Genomic DNA, 20,827 nt, shown 5'->3' with positions numbered 1-20,827 from the left:
CACGGAAGCAGGGCAGGGGGCTGTCGAGTTCAGAAACTGCTTTGCATATCTCAGAACAAGAAGAGTCTCAGAACAGGCCCTCCATTGCTGTTCCCTGAGGCAGTTGCCAGGGCCACCCTGTACTGGGGCACACTCTAAGGCATCTGAAGGTTTGAGTGAGGCCAGAGTGAGATGGGAGACCCAGCACAAGAATAAGGATTAAAATATGGAGGATGTGAGGTGAGGATTAAAAGTAGTTGAAATGTATACAGTTTTCTGGTCCAGTTTCAACCAGTCAATATCATACATGCCCTTGGCGCTCTGAGCATTTGCAGACAGTGTGGGTGGAAGGGGAGTGAAGAAAAGAGGGTGGAGAGAGGGAAATAAGAGGAAGAAAGAATGGACAGAACTTTGGAGGTACTTTGTCTCACACTTTCCTGCCCTATGCCCCCTAGCAATTACCCTCACAAGAAGTCTTGACTTTTCCTCCACAAAGAGCCCTTTGAAAGCAGTGAATTCTAGTAGAGCAGTGTTTCTTGTTCAATCAGCATGCCAGGCTTCCCTTCCTTCACTATTTCCCGCAGTTTGCTCAAACTCCATGTCCATTGAATCGATGATGCCATCCAACCATCTCATCCTCTGTCACCCCCTTTTCCTCTTGCCCTCAATCTTTCCCAGCATCAGGGTCTTTTCCAGTGAGTTAGCTCTTCTCATCAGGTGGCCAAAATACTGGAGTTTCAGCTTCAGCACCGATCCTTCCAATGAATATTCAGGACTGATTTCCTTTAGGATGGACTGGTTTGATCTCACAGTCCAAGGGACTCTCAAGTGTCTTCTCCAACACCACAGTTCGAAGGCATCAATTCTTTGGTGTTCTGCCTTCTTTATGGTCCAGCTCACACAACCATATGTGACCACTGGGAAGACCATCAGATCAGATCAGATCAGTCGCTCAGTCGTGTCTGACTCTTTGTGACCCCATGAATCACAGCACGCCAGGCCTCCCTGTCCATCACCAACTCCCGGAGTTCACTCAGACTCACGTCCATCGAGTCAGTGATGCCATCCAGCCATATCATCCTCTGTCGTTCCCTTCTCCTCCTGCCCCCAATCCCTCCCAGCATCAGAGTCTTTTCCAATGAGTCAACTCTTCTCATGAGGTGGCCAAAGTACTGGAGTTTCAGCTTTAGCATCATTCCTTCCAAAGAAATCCCAGGGCTGATCTCCTTCAGAATGGACTGGTTGGATCTCCTTGCAGTCCAAGGGACTCTCAAGAGTATTCTCCAACACCACAGCTCAAAAGCATCAATTCTTCGGTGCTCAGCCTTGACTAATCAGACCTTTGTCAGCAAAGTGATGTCTCTGCTTTTCAGCACATAGGTTTGTTATAGCTTTCCTGCCAAGAGGCAGTTGTCTTCTGATATTATGTCCACAGTCACCATCCATAGTGAATTTAGAGCCCAAGAAGAGGAAATCTGTCACTACTTCCACCTTTTCCCCTTCTATTTGTCGTGAAGTAATGGGGCTTTGCCAGTCCTATGGCTTTTGGGATATATATCCAGAAGTGAACTATTGGATCATGTAGTATTTCTATTTTTTATCTTTTTGAAAATTTTTTATACTGTTTTTCATAACAGTTGTGCCAGTTTTACATTCCTACCAGCAGTGCATAAGGATTTCAATTTCTCCGTATCCTCACCAGTACTTTCTTTATGGTTTTGGGTAATAGCTGTTCTGATACGTATGAAGCGGTGTCTCCTTGTGGTTTTTATTTGCATTTCCCTAATGACTTCTGATGCTGGGCATCTTTCATAAGCTTGTTGGCCATTGTATGTTATCTTTGAATAAATTTCTATTCAAGTCCTTTGACCATTTTAAAATCAAGTTGTTTATTTTGTTGCCAAGCTATAAGAGTTCTTTATATATCTTAGATATTAATCCCTTATCAGATATATGACTTGTAAATAATATTTCCCATTTCATATGTTGCCTTCTCACTCCATTGATTATGTCCTGTGATACACAAACACTTTTTATTTTGATGTAACCCGATATATCTGTTTTTCTCTTTTGTTACCTGTGCTTTTGGTGTATTGCCAAATTCAATTTTATGAAGATTTCTTATAAATGTTTTAGGGTATTGGCTCTTATATTTAGGTCTTTGATCCATTTTTGAGGTAATTTTTGCATATAGTATAAAGTAAGGTCCAATATCCTTTCTTTTTCCAAAATATTTTTTATAACTAATTTGGCAGCAAAACTTGACTCACACTTAGATGAAGCTGTTTGTTGTCTTCATATGTGTAAATATTCATTTGCTTTACTACAGAAATATTTGATTTCAAGATGCTGCCCCAGACTCCACTGGGTCTATTACATGAGCAAAATCCAGAATTTTCAGATTTCCAAAATGTGCCTGTCTCCAAAAATTTCAAATGTGTGGGATAGTGGACCTCCAATATAGTTTTCAGTGACTATCAAGTTCTGGAGTTTTCATACTGTGAGAGACAGTGCCACACAATGTCAGCATGTGAAACTCTCACCTTATGTTGAGTAGGATGAGGCTCAAGGCCACTGGTATCAAGCTAATTGTAGGCTTTGCAGCAGCAGCAGCAGAGCTCTAACTCAAGTCTCATACCAAACTCAACAAAAGTTCACTTTGAGTCTGATCATTTTTAAAACAAATTTGTGATCTGGGTAATATAATGAAGCTTAAGTGACTTATAGTGGTAGCAAGAAAAACCAAAAATAAGTGTTAATGCATGGCAATCAAAATGAATTACATATATGGTAATAAAATACTTGGAGTTAATGGTTATAAATGAGTATGTCTAAAGGAGTACAGTAATTATTCACACAGTATAAGATGCATCATTCATTTATCCACTCATTAAGCATTTATTAGACATCTACTAAGTGTCAGATACATGCCTAGAACTGGTTAGGCTTTTCTAAAAAGTCTGCCTCGGGCATTTTATTGGAGTTTTTGGTGTGTTTATTTTAACTCTCAACACAGATTAATTGAATTGTTGCTGTGTCTAATGAACTCCGAGTCTGGCGATGTCTCGCGTTAGGTCAAGCAGCATTCCCTCAGCCTTGAGCAAGAGAAGGAGCCTGAAATCTCGAGGATCCGAGACGCCCCTTCCCTTCTCATTGTCTCTGCTGCTCACACTATCTTGCACACAGGCTATTGCAGTTGCCTTGTAACTTGTGTTCCTGCTTCAGCCATTATTCTTAGAACAGCAGCTGGAGGGAGTTGTTCAACATTTACATGAGCCAGATCACATTTCCTCAAAACCCTACCGCAATTCCCATTTTCCTCAGAAAAAGAGTCCACATCCTTAGGATGGCCTACCAACCCGTCCCCCTCCCATTCCTCTCCCTCTGCTCTGCCTTCTTCTCAGGCTGCGCCTGTTACTAACCCCGTCTCTATGCTCCCAGTCCCAGGCTGCTCCCTCTGCCTGTGGCACTCTCCCTAGGAATCTGCATGATCACCACCCTTCTCCTTAAAGCCTCACTCAAGTGAAGCTGCCCTGATGCCCTTATTTAAAATCACTAGTACAACCACTATGGAGAACAGTGTGGAGATTCCTTAAAAAACTGGAAATAGAACTGCCTTATGACCCAGCAATCCCACTGCTGGGCATACACACCGAGGAAACCAGAATTGAAAGAGACACGTGTACCCCAATGTTCATCGCAGCATTGTTTATAATAGCCAGGACATGGAAGAAACCTTGATGTCCATCAGCAGATGAATGGATAAGAAAGCTGTGGTACATATACACAATGGAGTATTACTCAGCCATTAAAAAGAATACAGTTGAATCGATTCTAATGAGGTGGATGAAACTGGAGCCTATTATACAGAGTGAAGTAAGCCAGAAAGAAAAACACCAATACAGTATACTAACGCATATATGTGGAATTTAGAAAGATGGTAAAGATAACCCTGTATGCCAGACAGCAAAAGAGACACAGATGTATAGAACAGTCTTTTGGACTCTGTGGGAGAGGGCGAGGGTGGGATGATCTGGGAGAATGGCATTGAAACATATATAATATATGAAATGAATCGCCAGTCCAAGTTCGATGCATGATACAGGATGCTTGGGGCTGGTGTACTGGGATGACCCAGAGGGATGGAATGGGGAGGGAGGTGGAAGGGGGGTTCAGGATGGAGAACACGTGTACACCCGTGGCGGATTCATGTTGATGTATGGCAAAACCAATACAATATTGTAAAGTAATTAACCTTCAATTAAAATAAATAAATTTATATTAAAATAAATAAAACCAAAACCAACTAAAAAAAAAATAAAAATAAAATCAAATCAAAAGCCACTCTACCTCCAGGACCCCGGCACTCCTGATCCTGTCCTCCTACATCTTCTTTTCACCTTGTAACAAGCAATATAACTTACCTGTTTGTTATGTGTATGGCTGTTTGTTTCTACAAGGGCAGGAGCCTCTTTGTTCACTGATGCCTCCCAAGCTCTGAGAACAGTGCCTGGCCCAGGCCAGTACCCTGAAAACAGACAAATAAATGAAGAGTATGTTGTGGGCCTGGAGCACAGAATGACAGGTGACGAGGCTGCAGAGGGAGAACAGATAACTGCTGTGTTCAAGCTGGGCCCCCACAGACCAGCAGTAGGTCATAGAAAGGCTTAAGGGAGTGAGTGTCATGGTCAGGGCTACACCTGCTCTGGAGCAGGAGGTGGGGCAGGATTAGAGGCGGGAGCCCAGGTAACTCTTCCACACCACCTATTCTCAATACCATTCTTCTTCTTCAGAATACTATGAGAATCAGTCAGTCCAGTGGTTCTCAACCAAGGTGTTTTTATCTCCCGGAAGACATTTGGCATTGTCTGGAGACATTTTTGGTTGTCACCTGGGAGGGTGCTACTGGCATTCCCGAATACAGGACACTGGTAAACATCCTACAATGGCAACTACTGATGACAGATGCCTCGACTAAGAATTTTTCGGCCCCAGATGTTAACAGTGGCATGACTGAGAAACCCTGGTATAGAAGGTTCAAAGGACCGATTCTCAGATCTGAGAACAGCCTTGTTGATGTTAGAGACAAAGCAGGTATCTTCTGGGATTCTCCTGGTCCCTTGGGTGCTTGATTGCACACTTCCACTGCCATCACCTCCATCACCTCTCTCCTGCCTCCTCACCTTTATCCTTTGGGGTGTGCCTGTTACGTCGCTGTTGTTCTGAGGAAGCGGAGGCCCTGGAGAGGAACGTGTGAGAGCTGAGGGTGGTTAGGTGTGCCGCCACGGGCACATATGCTGCTGTTTGTTCAGACTCCACATGGAATGAGGTGTCAGACAAGCAAAGGCTGACTGTCGGGTTCATTCTGGTAGTAATTCCCCTCTAAACACTCCAAGTGAGCCAGGCTCCTTGAAAAACCAGCCTGGGTATTCCCTTCCCTGGAGTGGAGGCAGCTTAACAAGTGTTTCTGTCTTCTGGGGTTCCATTAGGCTGTGTGATCCTTCAGAATTCCTGAGGCTGTGGGATTTGGGATCCTGTGAAGTGGATTTTGAAATAGCCAAGGATTTAGTAAAGAATATCTGCTGGAAGTTCTCAGACAGAGAGCCCTTGTAAACAGGAGCAGCAGGCTGTGGACACTTCCTGTCACAGACTCATGGCACTTTGTGGGTTTTTTTAACTTTTTATTTTGTATTGAGGTACAGCTGATTAACAATGTTTTGATAGTTTCAGGTGAACAGTGAAGGAACTCAGTCATTCATATCTATGTATCCATTCTCCCCCATCCCTCCTCCCATCCAGGCTGCCACTTAACATTGAGCAGAGTTCCATGTGCTATACAGTAGGTCCTTGTTGGTTATCCATTTAAAATATAGCAGTGTGTACATGTCTATATCAAACTCCCTAACTGTCCCTTCCTCTCAGCAAGCATAAGTTTGTTCTCTACGTCTGTGAGTCTCTTTCTGTTTTGTAAGTAACTTCATTTGTATCATTTTCTTTTGAGATTCCACATATATGTCATGCTATATTTATCCTTCTCTATCTGAGTCACTTCACTCAGTATGACGATCTCTAGGTCTATATGTTGCTGCAAATGGATTTATTTCATTCTTTTTAATGGCTGAGTAATATTCCATTGTATAAATGTACCACATCTTTCTTCTTTATCTATTCTTCTGTCGACGGACAGTTATGTTGCTTCCGTGTCTTGATTATTGTAAACAGTGCTACAATGAACATTGGAGTGCATGTATCCTTTCAGATCATGTTTTTCTCCAGATATATGCCCAGGGGTGGGATTGCAGGGTCATATGGTAGCTATATTTTTAGCTTTTTAAGGAATTTCCATACTGTTCTCCATAGTGACCATACCAATTTACATTCCCACAGACAGTGTAGGAGGGTTCCCTTCTCTCCACACCCTCTCCTGTATTTATTGTTTGTGGATTTTTTGATGATAACCAATCTGGATGGTGTGAGGTGATATCTCATTGTAGTTTTGATTTGTAGTTTTTTCATAACTAGTGAGGTTGAACATCTTTTCATGTGCCTCTTGGCAATCTGTATGTCTTTTTGGAGAAATGTCTGTTTTGGTCTTCTGCCCGTTTGTCGATTTGTTTATTTTGATGCTTTTAAGTGTGATGAGCTGTTTGTAAACTTTGGAGACTTATCCCTTGTCAGTCACATCATTTGCAAATATTTTCTCCCAGTCTATGGTTTGTCTTTTTGTTTTATTGTTTCCTTTGTTATTTAAAAGCTTTTGAATTTAAATAGGTCCCATTTGTGTGTTTTTGTTTTTATTTCCATTATTCTGGGAGATGGATCAAAAAAGATATTGCTGCGATTTACGTCAGTATTCTGCATGGTGCTTTGTTTTAAACACACTGCATGTAGCATCCCATTTTTCCTCCAATAGCCCTGAAGGGGTCTCCTGGCAGGGCTGGCTCCTGGAGCATGAGATCTACCTCGTTGCACAGGGCTCCATGCTCTGAAAAGTCCTACACTCGGTGTAGTGGTTGCTGTCACCATCTTGAAATTCTTCGTTATATTTAAGAATTTAAGTGTTAGTCACTCATTCATGTCTGACTCTTTTGCGACCCCAGGGACTGTAGCTCACCAGGCTCCTCTGTCCATGGGCTATTCCAGGCAAGAATACTGGAGTGGGTAGCCATTCCCTTCTCCAGGGGATCTTCCCTGGGGATCAAACCCACATCTCTCATGTCTCCTGCATTGGCAGGCAGGCCCTTTACCACTAGTGCCACCTGAGAATGTGTATGGAAAAAACCTGAAACAGTGAAAGTAATTTTAAGAAAGAAAGAGCTGGAGGAATCAGGCTCTCTGACTTCAGACTATACTACAAAGCTACAGTAATCAAAACAGCATGGTATTGGCACAAAAACAGAAACATACCTCAATGGGAAAGGACAGAAAGCCCAGCAATAAACCCACACACCAATAATCAAGCTCCATCTTCCCTTGAGTATAATAATCTGTCTCCTGCTCACCCTTATATTGCCTTTTACCTGGGGCACTCCTTAGTATTGCACCTTTTACAAATAGAAGGCCATCACCCTGTCTTGTTTGACATTTGGTACCATGTCCTGGGGGTGCATCTACCGAGAAGGGAAATACCCTTTAGGAGAAGGGAGTTTACCCCAGATTTGCATGGCCTGCAGCCTCATCTTCTCTCCATCACCTGCTCACTCTGAAACTTGGGGCAAATATTGCAAACTTTCTGTGCTATGGTTTCCTCGTGTATTCAACAGATATTTACTGTCCCCACCTAGGGCCCAGTGCTGTCCAAGAGCCGCCTCTTGAATCGCCATAAGCCTTTTCAGGCATATGTGCAAAGCTCTGGGTGCAGCGCTGGGAGTGTCTGGGAGAACCATTCCTGCCCATTTACAAGACTGGCTTGTTTGACTCAGAAAAGATTTCTCAAAGTTGCACTTATTTTTGGCCATCTTCTCATCAGGCCTTCTGCTTTCTAATCTACTATGGTAGTTTTCCAATATCTGGCCGAAGAACCACTGTATTAGAATTGGCCCAGAAATCTGAATTTTCAACAGTCTGGCGAAAGGCTGAGAACACACACTAGCTTCAGAACAGCTTGGTAGTGACTGGTTCTTAACAAGTGTTTCTCAGCCCTGGGGAGCTAAAAATAAGTGTGCCCTGATCCACTCCAGACCAACTGAGAGAAATTTCTGGGTAGGATAGAGGCATCCATGTTTTAAAAACATTTTCCATGTAGGTTCTGATGAACAGTAAGGTTTGGAGCAACTGTTCTGGTTTTTACCATATATCAGGCCTCAATGCACCAGGTTTAAGAGCACTGATAAGTACCACCCCTTCATGGATTGCAGCTTTGTCATGGTGAAGGGGCTTGCATAACTCAATGGAGCTAGTAACCATTCCATGCATGGCCACCAAAGATGGACAGGTCTTAGTGAAGAGTTCTGACACACCATGGTCCATTGGAGGAGGAAACGGCAACCCATTTCAGTATTCTTGCCACAAGAATGAACAGCATGAAAAGGCAAAACGATATGATACCAGAAGATGAGCCCCCTAGGTAGGAAGGTGTCCAATATGCTACTGGGATGAGATGGTTAGATAGCATCATCGAATCCGTGGACATGAATTTGAGCAAACTCCAGGAGATAGTGGTGGACAGAGGAGCCTGGCATGCTGCAGTCCATGGGGTCGCAAAGGGTCGGACACAACTTAGTGACTGAATAACAACAATAAGGACCAACTCCCTTCCTCTCCCCACTGCCAGTCTTCCCTTCTTGGGCCAAATAATTGAGGGAAAAAGCATTTTACTCCCCAAATAGTTTTCTTTGTGTGTTAGGTACAGCGGTTCCTTCTGAGAGTCAGCAGTGCTAACATATCAAAATGATAACAGACAACGCAACAAATATGTTGTAACACAGGCTTGTAACTAACAGACTCAGGGAGGACACAGCAGCAACTTCACAGCTCCTGGTGCTGACCCCGGCCTGGGGGCAGAATCTGACCACACGCACAGCAAGCTGTTCTCCATGGAGATGTGAATCTAATAAAAACCTGCTGGTTGAAATCACAACAATAATAACATACTTAATGATATGAGTGCCAGACACAGATTGATACTGAGTGCCAGATATTGGGTCAAGTGTTTGAATATATGCTTGCCCTGAATCTTCATAACAGTGCTGTGATGTGTGAGTGCTAATATTCTCTCCAGTTTACAGGTGGGGCAACCAAAGATTTGAAAGATTAAACACTTGCCTTGTCACAGATCTGGGCTATAAATCCAATCCGTGTACTTAACTGTTCAATGAACTAGTGAAAAATAAGCATGTCCTTTAAGTCTGTGTTGATATTCATGATACTCATGGATTAGATCTCCCCATGCCCGGGTTTCAGGACCGTCACAGAGAGGATTGAAAGTGGACTGTTTTCCGCTTCCTGGTCTGAATATAAAATCTGGGCAAAGAGCTGGTGTGAATTTGATCTTCTCCTTAGAGTTTTTCTGTTGAAGTGGGTGGTTGCTCTGTACTGCCATCTGCTGGCTGTCTGAACCAAGTACAGGCCAGAGCCCCGTATTTCTCATAGTGGAGCTAGTGGCAGAGGAGGTCACTGAATTCAAAATGTGCACCCCTCACCAAAACGCCTTCCTCTGAAACATACACTTTTTCATAAGAAAAGAGAATTTCTATGGTTTAAAATAATTAGGATGGTTTTCCCTGGCTCTCTTTTCACTCTTGGTGAATTTCTGACCATATTCCAAATAATGCCTTATATTTGTCTGACTCCCAGAGCAGAAGATAGGGAAAGACAGCTTAATTCCTTCCCAGTGCAGTGGTCACCTCGGCCAGGCTAGCTTGGAAATTGTGGTTAGGTTACTGTTCTCTGCATTTGTGTCAGAGAAGCTAAAACTAAGCCTGGATGGTTGGGAGAAGGGACCTACATATCAGAACCTTGTTAGGAACCTGCCTCTCCACAGTGTGCCCATAAAAGCCAGTCTGACCTGTACAACAGCAGTTAGGTTCAGAAATGAAGAAAACAGGGCGCTATTAGGAAACTCTAAGACAGCTCTCTACCCACTGAGGTGTCCTTAGGAAGCAATTCCCATTTTAAATAGTTTCCTTGGAAGTGAGAGCGGCTTAGCATCTTGTCTGTCTCTGTAGGTAGACCCCTGGGATCGACTTGTCTGATGTGGCAGAATTGAGTTTGTCGGTTTGAAGAACTGAGTTTTTGTGGAGAGCCTGAGTTGGTCTCTAGAGAAAATGTTCACAGCTCACTAGATTTATGTTGTAAACAATGAAAATGAAATGACTCCTCCCCTGGTTCTCTCTCCTTCTCCCCTGCCTCTACTTATAGTCCGGAACAATCCATATCAGTTTAACTTCATTGCTTTTGCTGCATGTTAAAGCTCCTCCCTTATGTTGGTTGGTTCAGTGGAAGCCTTTTTTCAAATGAAATCTGCTATAAAACACAGCCTGTGAGTTACTAAGGGAAAAGCAGGGGTGGGATCCTTAGACTCTGCCTCTCGTCTCTCATTTCCCTGTGGTTTCCTTACCAGGTCCCCTGAGGCTCTTCTAAGGACCCAAGAGCTCCCTGGGCAGAGTCTGAATATACAGCTGGGTGCTGCATAGCTTGACTGCCTCGTCAGTCTCGTCTGGGGTGGAAGGTTCTTCTTTGTTCTAAACCTCTTAAAGACAAAGCAAACATTTTTTAAATGTTAATGTATCAATTCCATGTGATAGGTTGTTTATTATAGTATTCTTGAACATTCTGAATGTGTTCCCCAAACAGGAAGTTAAAAAATAGTGGGGATGGTGGGAGAAAAATGTTTGTACACTGGTGGTTCTTTGGGAGAAATTTTGTGTTCAAACCATTTAGTTCAAGGCCATGGGGAGAACTCACCTGTTCATACTTGTAGTGAAGCTGTGGGTGCCATGTCCGCTTGGAAAGGTAAGTCTTTAGGACAGTCAGTGGAATCATAAAGGGATTGTGGTTTGAATATTTTGGTAACAGTTAAAATACATAACATATTGCTGAGATATTATATGTGTATATATATATAATATGTGTGTGTATGTAACATTTTTATTGAGATGCAATTGAATTATAACCTTAGTTTCAGGTATATAAAATAATGTTTATATATAAACCTTGAGGTTTATGTGAGATAAAGGTCACATAACCTCAAGTTTAGTTAACATCACTACACATAGTTATAAATTTTTTTCTTGTGATGAAAACATTTAAAATCTATTCTCTTAGCTACTTTTAAATACACATTACAGGATTACTAAATGTACATGTACATAATGCTGTACATCACACCCCCAGGACTTCCCTACTTTATAACTGGAAGTCTGTGCCTTTTGATTCAGTTCAGTTCAGTTGCTCAGTTGTGTCCAAATCTTTGCGACCCCATGAGTCGCAGCATGCCAGGCCTTCCTGTCCATCACCAACTCCCGGAGTTCAGAGACTCATATCCATCGAGTCAGTGATGCCATCCAGCCATCTCATCCTCTGTCATCCCCTTCTCCTGCCCCCAATCCCTCCCAACAGCAGAGTCTTTTCCAATGAGTCAACTCTTCGCATGAGGTGGCCAAAGTACTGGATATTCAGCTTCAGCATCATTCCCTCCAAAGAAATCCCAGGGCTGATCTCCTTCAGAATGGACTGGTTGGATCTCCTTGCAGTCCAAGGGACTCTCAAGAGTCTTCTCCAACACCACAGTTCAGAAGCATCAGTTCTTCGGCACTCAGCTTTCTTCACAGTCCAACTCTCACATCCATACATGACCACTGGAAAAACCATAGCCTTGACTAGATGGACCTTTGATGGCAAAGTAATGTCTCTGCTTTTGAATATGCTATCTAGGTTGGTCATAACTTTCTTTTTTTTTTTTTCATAACTTTCCTTCCAAGGAGTAAGCGTCTTTTAATTTCATGGCTGCAGTCACCGTCTGCAGTGATTTTAGAGCCCCCAAAAATAAAGTCTGACACTGTTTCCACTGTTTGCCCATCTATTTCCCATGAAGTGATGGGACCGGATGCCATGATCTTTGTTTTCTGAATGTTGAGTTTTAAGCCAACTTTTTCACTCTCCTCTTTCACCTTCATCAAGAGGCTTTTTAGTTCTTCTTCACTTTCTGCCATAAGGGTGGTGTCATCTGCATATCTGAGGTTATTGATATTTCTCCCGGCAATCTTGATTCCAGCTTGTGCTTCCTACAGCCCAGTGTTTCTCATGATGTACTCTGCATAGAAGTTAAATAAGCAGGGTGACAATATACAGCCTTAACGTACTCCTTTTCCTGTTTGGAACCAGTCTGTTGTTCCATGTCCAGTTCTAACCGTTGCTTCCTGACCTGCATACACATCTCTCAAGAGGCAGGTCAGGTGGTCTGGTATTCCCATCTCTTTCAGAATTTTCCACAGTTTATTGTGATCCACACAGTCAAAGGCTTTGGCATAGTCAATAAAGCAGAAATAGATGTTTTTCTGGAACTCTCTTGCTTTTTCCATGATCCAGCAGATGTTGGCAATTTGATCTCTGGTTCCTCTGCCTTTTCTAAAACCAGCTTGAACATCTAGAAGTTCATGGTTCACGTATTGCTGAAGCCTGGCTTGGAGAATTTTGAGCATGACTTTACTAGCGTGTGAGATGAGTGCAATTGTGTGGCAGTTTGAGCATTCTTTGGCATTGCCTTTCTTTGGGATTGGAATGAAAACTGACCTTTTCCAGTCCTGTGGCCATGCTGAGTTTTCCAAATTTGCTGGCATGTTGAGTGCAGTACTTTCACAGCATCATCTTTCAGGATTTGAAATAGCTCAACTGGAATTCCATCACCTCCACTAGCTTTGTTCGTAGTGATGCTTTCTAAGGCCCACTTGACTTCGTATTCCAGGATATCTGGCTCTAGGTGAGGGATCACACCATCGTGATTATCTGGGTCGTGAAGATCTTTTTTGTACAGTTCTTCTGTGTGTTTTTGCCACCTCTTCTTAATATCTTCTGCTTCTGTTAGGTCCATACCATTTCTGCCCTTTATTGAGCCCATCTTTGCATGAAATGTTCCCTTGGTATCTCTAATTTTCTTGAAGAGATCCCTAGTCTTTCCCATTCTGTTGTTTTCCTCTATTTCTTTGCATTGATCCTTTTGATTACCTTCGCTCATTTTGCCTACTGTCCATCTCAGTCTCTGGCAATCACCAATCTGTTCTGTGTATCTGTGAGATTTGGGGGTTTTGTTATTTCTTTTTTAGGTTCCACATATATTCCCACAATATTTATCTTTCTCTATGACGTATTTCACATATCATTATGCCCTTGGAAGTCACCCAGGTTGTCCCAAATGGCAAGAATTTTGTGTGTGTGGCTGAATAATACTCTATTATCTGTGTGTATATTACATTTTATCGGTCGGTTGTTGAAGAATTAGGTTGTTTCCATGCTGTGGCTATGGTGGGTCATGTTGCAGTGAACATGTGTGTACAGATACGTTTTACAATTAGTGGTTTTGTTCCCTTCAGATAACATTCAGAAGTGAAATTGCTGGATCCTCCGGTAGTTCTATTTTTAATTTTTGAGGCATCTCCATGCTGTTACCCACAGTGGCTGTGCGAGTTTACATTCCCATAGTACACAAGGGCCACCTTTTTTCCCCACTCTTGCCAGCATTTGTTATTTCTCATCTTTAGCGAAAAAAACAGCCATCATAATAAGTGTTAGATGATATTTCATTGTGGTTTTGAGTTGCATTTCTCTGACTAGGGATGTGGAACACCTTTTCGAGTACCTGTTATCTGCATATCTTCTTTGGAAAAATGTCTGTTCAGGTCCATTTTTTCATCAGATTGTTCGGGGTTTTTGCTATTGAGTTGTATGAGTTCTTTATATATTTTGAATATTAGCTCCTTATCAGATGTATGATTTGCAAGTATTTTCTCCCATTGGGTAGGTTGCCTGGCCATTTTGTTGATTGTTCCCTTTGCTGTGAGCAAGCTTTCTTAGTTCGATGTGTTCCCACTTGTTTATTTTTACTTTTGTTGCCTTTCCTTTTGGTGTCAGAGCCACAAAGTCATCACCAAGACTGATGTCAAGGAGCTTACTGCCTGTGTTTTCTTCTAGGAGTTTTAGGGTTTCAGGTCTGAGGTTCAAGTCTTTAATCCATTTAGAGTTTATTTTTGTATGTTTCTTTTACATGTGGCTGTCTAGTTTTTCCAACACCATTTGTGGAAGAGATTGTCCTTTCCCTGTTGTGTACTCTTGTCTATATTATTTTAATTGATTTTGGCATGTAGATACCTGCTTACAAATGTCTGGCTCCTCCTTAGAATGCAAACTCCATAAGGGCATGACCCTGGCTTGTTCACTGTTCAAGCTTTAGTCTTGGGCATGTAATAGGTGCTCAATAGTCTTGGGCATGTAATAGGTGCTCAATAAATATTTTTGTATGTAAACTAATGACTATATCCCTCCTCTGAAATGTTCTCATTGAGGATGGGGAGGTTGTCTTTTATTTCTTGGTATCTCCAAAGACTCAAGAAATATTTATGATTTTAATATCTTATTCTTTTAACAATTCTTACTGAGTATCTACCACTATACTAGGCTTGGAGGACACAAAGGTGTATAAAACTGAGAAAACTCTTGTCTTCACAGATATTAGTAAGGGGGGCAATAAATATAATAAACAAGTAAACTGTCTGATTTTTTTGCTGATGTTAGAATGTAATTAATATCTCTCTTCCTGTTTCTCAAGGACAAAGTCTTATACCTCTCCAGTAATAAAATTATAGATGATGCAAAGCCTGCTAGGGAGATGACAAATTCACCCCCTCCTCCTAGAGGCAATAGGAATATGTTAATAAAAGCATGGGGAGAAGATACAGGCAAGAAAGGGACAGGAGCAAAAGGATTTTTTTCTCAGCTGAGCCTCCTGCCTATCAGCCTGCCATCTTATCCTGACTGTTTTCCCTACACATCTGTCCTTTCCAACCTTGAAAGCCTGCGTGGTGTTTGCAGTGGAGGATTTTGAGTGATTGACCCTGAAACTAGCCGTTGCCAAGGTATCGCTACTTACTACTCACAGCAGGAATAATAAATCTGCCTGCGTGCTGTCTCCTTCCATTTCAAAATACATAGCAATGAATTCAAAGCAGGGGGTAAAGAGAGTTATCTCATGTAAGGATAGCAAAACAGTGTTCTGTTTTGTAGATAAATTCATTATCTCATTAGATCCTTTTAAGATCATAATGAGTTAAGATGAGGATTTCAGTTAGGGTGTCCAGATACCACCAACTAACTAACTCTTCTATCGTCCCAGCATTTGTCTTGAATTTTTTTTTAACAGGTTGTACTTTTTGGAGCAATTTTAGGTTCACAGCGAAATTGAGTGGAAGGTACAGATATTTCTCATATACTTCTGCTCTCCTACACACGCAGCCTCCCTATCAACATGGCCCACCAGAATGGTGCATTGGTTACAGTGGATGGACCTACATTGATATATCATTGCCCAAAGCATATAGTTCACGTTAGGGTTCACTCTTGGTGTTGTATTAATATATTCTTTGAGTTTTGACATGTATAACATGTACCATTATAGATCCTACAGACTTTCACGACCCTAAGAATCCTCTGTGTGTCTGCCTATTCATTCCCCTGTCTTAGACCTTTTCATTCTGTAATAAAGTAATTGTAATTTTATTGAATATATCTGAAATTTTTTGATAGAATAATTTAATAGGTCTTTCAACATACCAAAGCTGCTTTCTTGGTTAATAAATATTTCAAAAAATGTAAATTTAATTATTTTTAGAGCCTACTTTACTTCCAGAATGGTCCTGATTTGGATGATAAATTACATGGTCTCCATAATTATAGTCTACATTTATGGTCCCCAGAGAGAAGGAGAGTCTCCCTGGGATGTCTGGCCAGTCGGTATAGAGCAGGACTGAAGTCCAGGTACTCTGACTTCTTTTAGTTTCTGCAACAAAGACACAAAGCCCACTGGAGAGGCAGCTCAGATCTTAAAGGTTATCACATCCTTAAGTAGTTTGAAGTAGTTGTGAAGGTGGGATGGCTTATGTACTTCTAATTCAGACATGAGAAAATTCACTGTGTAAGTAAATAAATAATGTACCTTGTAAGGAACAGAATAGACCACAAGAAATCCACGCAATCAAAACTCAGGCAGGCAAGTTGAGAATCTACTTAGAGAGGATGGAATGATATGAGGGGGAAGGTTGGATTTAAAAGGAGTACTGCACTTTTAGAGAAGTTTCCATAAATTGTTAAGTCAGTGAAGAATAACATCTTCAAATGTTTGATGGTATTCTGAGACTGAAATTGGAGTTTCATTTGCATATTTCTGGGACATGGTGCATCTGTTTATCCAGCAGAATGAGACTGGGTTCTAATCAGATACATACTATACTTGCCTAATATGATAATTAACTGTTCTGTAGTATCACCCACGTATAATTATCTTACAATGCTAGCATCCTAAAGATTGAAGTGCTTATTAACTTTTCCATAGCAAGTCAGAAGGAAATTATTTTAAAGGAGGTTAAGTTTTCATTAAGACCAATTCCTGCTCTTATATTCACTTTAATGTCATATTTAATATAGACTTTGCTGTATCTTCCCAACCCAGGGATCAAACCCAGGTATCCCGCATTACAGTGGATTCTTTACCAACTGAGCCACAAGGGAAGCCCAAGAATACTGGAGTGGGTAGCCTATCCCTTCTCTAGTGGATCTTCCCGAACCAGTTCTCCAAATCTGCTGGAGAGGGGATAGTCTGGTTGGGAAGATCTGCTGGAGAAGGGATAGGCTATCCACTCCAGTGTTCTTGGGCTTCCCTTGTGGCTCAGCTGGTAAAGAATCCTCTTGCAATGCGGCAGACCTGGGTTTGGTCTCTGGGTTGGGAAGATCCCCTGGAGAAGGGAAAGGCTACCCACTCCAGTATTCTGGCCTGGAGAATTCCGTGGACTGTGTAGTCCATGGGGTCGCAGAGAGTCGGACATGACTGAGCACTTTGACTCACTCACTTCACTTGTGCTGTAAAACCACATAGTTAGCCTAAGTCAGACAGGAAAGAGCAATCTTTCCTTTACAAAACAGATTACAAGGGGTGTGGTGGGGGGCCAGCACATGGAAGGCAATGGTCAATAATGCAGAGGGCTGTGTGGGTTGGTTGTCCGCCCCCAGGCATTGTTTGACTATGTTACCTTAGAGGCTCTCCTGCTGACGAGGTTTTAACTTCAGGTGTTTTATTTGTAAATGGTGTGGAAGGATGCTTTTACTTTACTTGTGTATTTTCTTTGTCAGGCCTCTCTATCCGGAGTGTGTGCTGGAAAGCAGACCGCCTCCTAGCAGGGACCCAGGACAGCGAGATATTTGAAGTAATCGTGCGAGAACGGGACAAACCGATGCTGATCCTGCAGGGTCACTGTGAGGGGGAGCTCTGGGCTCTGGCCCTGCACCCCAAGAAGCCACTGGCCGTGACGGGCAGTGACGACCGCTCTGTCAGGTGAGGCCCCAGCAGTGTTGCCGTAACCTCACACACCTCCCTGGGATGACAGACTGATTTTGCCCAAGCTTGCTTGTTATTTTAAGAGAAGGATAACCCCCAGTGTAGAACCTCACAGTTTCCAAACAGAATGCTGAGACATTTTGCTTAACAACAGTTGGCTTCTTGATCTCTTTTTGTTGCTATCTTTCTTTTTTTTTTTTTTTTATTCTTCCAATTTTATTTTATTTTTAAACTTTACATAATTGTATTAGTTTTGCCAAATATCAAAATGAATCCATACAGGTATACATGTGTTCCCCATCCCGAACCCTCCTCCCTCCTCCCTCCCCATACCATCCCTCTGGGCCGTCCCAGTGCACCAGCCCCAAGCATCCAGCATCATGCATCGAACCTGGACTGGCAACTCGTTTCCTACATGACATTTTACATGTTTCATTGCCATTCTCCCAAATCTTCCCACCTCTCCCTCTCCCACAGAGTCCATAAGACTGTTCTATACATCAGTGTCTCTTTTGCTGTCTCGTACACCGGGTTATTGTTACCATCTTTCTAAATTCCATATATGTGCGTTAGTATACTGTATTTATGTTTTTCCTTCTGGCTTACTTCACTCTGTATAATAGGCTCCAGTTTCATCCACCTCATTAGAACTGATTCAAATGTATTCTTTTTAATGGCTGAGTAATACTCCATTGTGTATATGTACCACAGCTTTCTTATCCATTCATCTGCTGATGGACATCTAGGTTGCTTCCATGTCTTGGCTATTATAAACAGTGCTGCGATGAACATTGGGGTACACGTGTCTCTTTCCCTTCTGGTTTCCTCAGTGTGTATGCCCAGCAGTGGGGTTGCTGGATCATAAAGGCAGTTCTATTTCCAGTTTTTAAGGAATCTCACACTGTTCTCCATAGTGGCTGTACTAGTTTGCATTCCACCAACAGTGTAAGAGGGTTCCCTTTTCTCCACACCCTCTCCAGCATTTATTATTTGTAGACTTTTGGATCACAGCCATTCTGACTGGTGTGAAATGGTACCTCATAGTGGTTTTGATTTGCATTTCTCTGATAATGAGTGATGTTGAGCATCTTTTTCATGTGTTTGTTAGCCATCTGTATGTCTTTTTGGAGAAATGTCTATTTAGTTCTTTGGCCCATTTTTTGATTGGATCGTTTATTTTTCTGGAGTTGAGCTGTAGGAGTTGCTTGTATATTTTTGAGATTAGTTGTTTGTCGGTTGCTTCATTTGCTATTATTTTCTCCCATTCTGAAGGCTGTCTTTTCACCTTGCTAATAGTTTCCTTTGATGTGCAGAAGCTTTTAAGGTTAATTAGGTCCCATTTGTTTATTTTGCTTTTATTTCCAATATTCTGGGAGGTGGGTCATAGAGGATCCTGCTGTGATGTATGTCAGAGAGTGTTTTGCCTATGTTCTCCTCTAGGAGTTTTATAGTTTCTGGTCTTACGTTTAGATCTTTAATCCATTTTGAGTTTATTTTTGTGTATGGTGTTAGAAAGTGGTCCAGTTTCATTCTTTTACAAGTGGTTGACCAGATTTCCCAGCACCACTTGTTAAAGATTGTCTTTAATCCATTGTATATTCTTGCCTCCTTTGTCGAAGATAAGGTGTCCATATGTGCGTGGATTTATCTCTGGGCTTTCTATTTTATTCCATTGATCAATATTTCTGTCTTTGTGCCAGTACCATACTGTCTTGATAACTGTGGCTTTGTAGTAGAGCCTGAAGTCAGGTAGGTTGATTCCTCCAGTTCCATTCTTCTTTACTTTTTGGCTATTCGAGGTTTTTGTATTTCCATACAAAGAAATTATTTGTTCTAGCTCTGTGAAGAATACTGTTGGTAGCTTGATAGGGATTGCATTGAATCTATAAATTGCTTTGGGTAGTATACTCATTTTCACTATATTGATTCTTCCAATCCATGAACATGGTATATTTCTCCATCTATTAGTGTCCTCTTTGATTTCTTTCACCAGTGTTTTATAGTTTTTCTATATATAGGTCTTTAGTTTCTTTAGGTAGATATATTCCTAAGTATTTTATTCTTTCCGTTGCAATGGTGAATGGAATTGTTTCCTTAATTTCTCTTTCTGTTTTCTCATTATTAGTGTATAGGAATGCCAGGGATTTCTGTGTGTTGATTTTATATCCTGCAACTTTACTGTAGTCATTGATTATTTCTAGTAATTTTCTGGTGGACTCTTTAGGGTTTTCTATGTAGAGGATCATGTCATCTGCAAATAGTGAGAGTTTTACTTCTTCTTTCCAATTTGATTCCTTTTATTTCTTTTTCTGCTCTGATTGCTGTGGCCAAAACTTCCAAAACTATGTTGAATAGTAATGGTGAAAGTGGGCACCCTTGTCTTGTTCCTGACTTTAGAGGAAATGCTTTCAATTTTTCACCATTGAGGATAATGTTTGCAGTGGGTTTGTCATATATAGCTTTTATTATGTTGAGGTATGTTCCTTCTATTCCTGCTTTCTGAGAGTTTTTATCATAAATGGATGTTGAATTTTGTCAAAGGCTTTCTCTGCATCTATTGAGATAATCATATGGTTTTTATTTTTCAATTTGTTAATGTGGTGTATTACATTGATTGATTTGTGGATATTGAAGAATCCTTGCATCCCTGGGATAAAGCCCACTTGATCATGGTGTATGATCTTTTTAATGTGTTGTTGGATTCTGATTGCTAGAATTTTGTTAAGGATTTTTGCATCTATGTTCATCAGTGATATTGGCCTGTAGTTTTCTTTTTTTGTGGGATCTTTGTCAGGTTTTGGTATTAGGGTGATGGTGGCCTCATAGAATGAGTTTGGAAGTTTACCTTCCTCTGCAATTTTCTGGAAGAGTTTGAGCAGGATAGGTGTGAGCTCTTCTCTAAATTTTTGGTAGAATTCAGCTGTGAAGTCGTCTGTACCGGGGCTTTTGTTTGCTGGAAGATTTTTGATTACAGTTTCAATTTCCATGCTTGTGATGGGTCTGTTAAGATTTTCTATTTCTTCCTGGTCCAGTTTTGGAAAGTTGTACTTTTCTAAGAATTTGTCCATTTCTTCCACGTTGTCCATTTTATTGGCATATAATTGTTGATAGTAGTCTCTTATGATCCTTTGTATTTCTGTGTTGTCTGTTGTGATCTCTCCATTTTCGTTTCTAATTTTGTTGATTTGATTTTTCTCCCTTTGTTTCTTACCGGGGCTGGGCAGGGAGGCGCGGCGTGGGCTGCATCGCTGAGAGTAAGAATCTGGCCTGAATACCCTGAGCGCTATCTGAGCGAAATAATTTGGGCTA

The 20,827-nt window shown here is 41.5% G+C and overlaps 1 protein-coding gene across 1 annotated transcript in view; it reads left to right on the top strand.

The window, feature by feature from the left end:
• The window catches only part of EML6 (EMAP like 6), a 286,960-nt gene that overhangs the window by 128,820 nt on the left and 137,313 nt on the right, over positions 1–20,827 (top strand). Inside the window, 1 exon segment of the mRNA XM_070379563.1 lies at positions 17,314–17,515. Coding sequence (XP_070235664.1) covers positions 17,314–17,515 — 202 coding nt within the window.

The sequence above is a fragment of the Bos mutus genome, chromosome 11, assembly GCF_027580195.1.
Source record: "Bos mutus isolate GX-2022 chromosome 11, NWIPB_WYAK_1.1, whole genome shotgun sequence".
Lineage (NCBI taxonomy): Eukaryota > Metazoa > Chordata > Mammalia > Artiodactyla > Bovidae > Bos > Bos mutus.
This window is presented reverse-complemented; position numbering and strand designations above follow the sequence as displayed.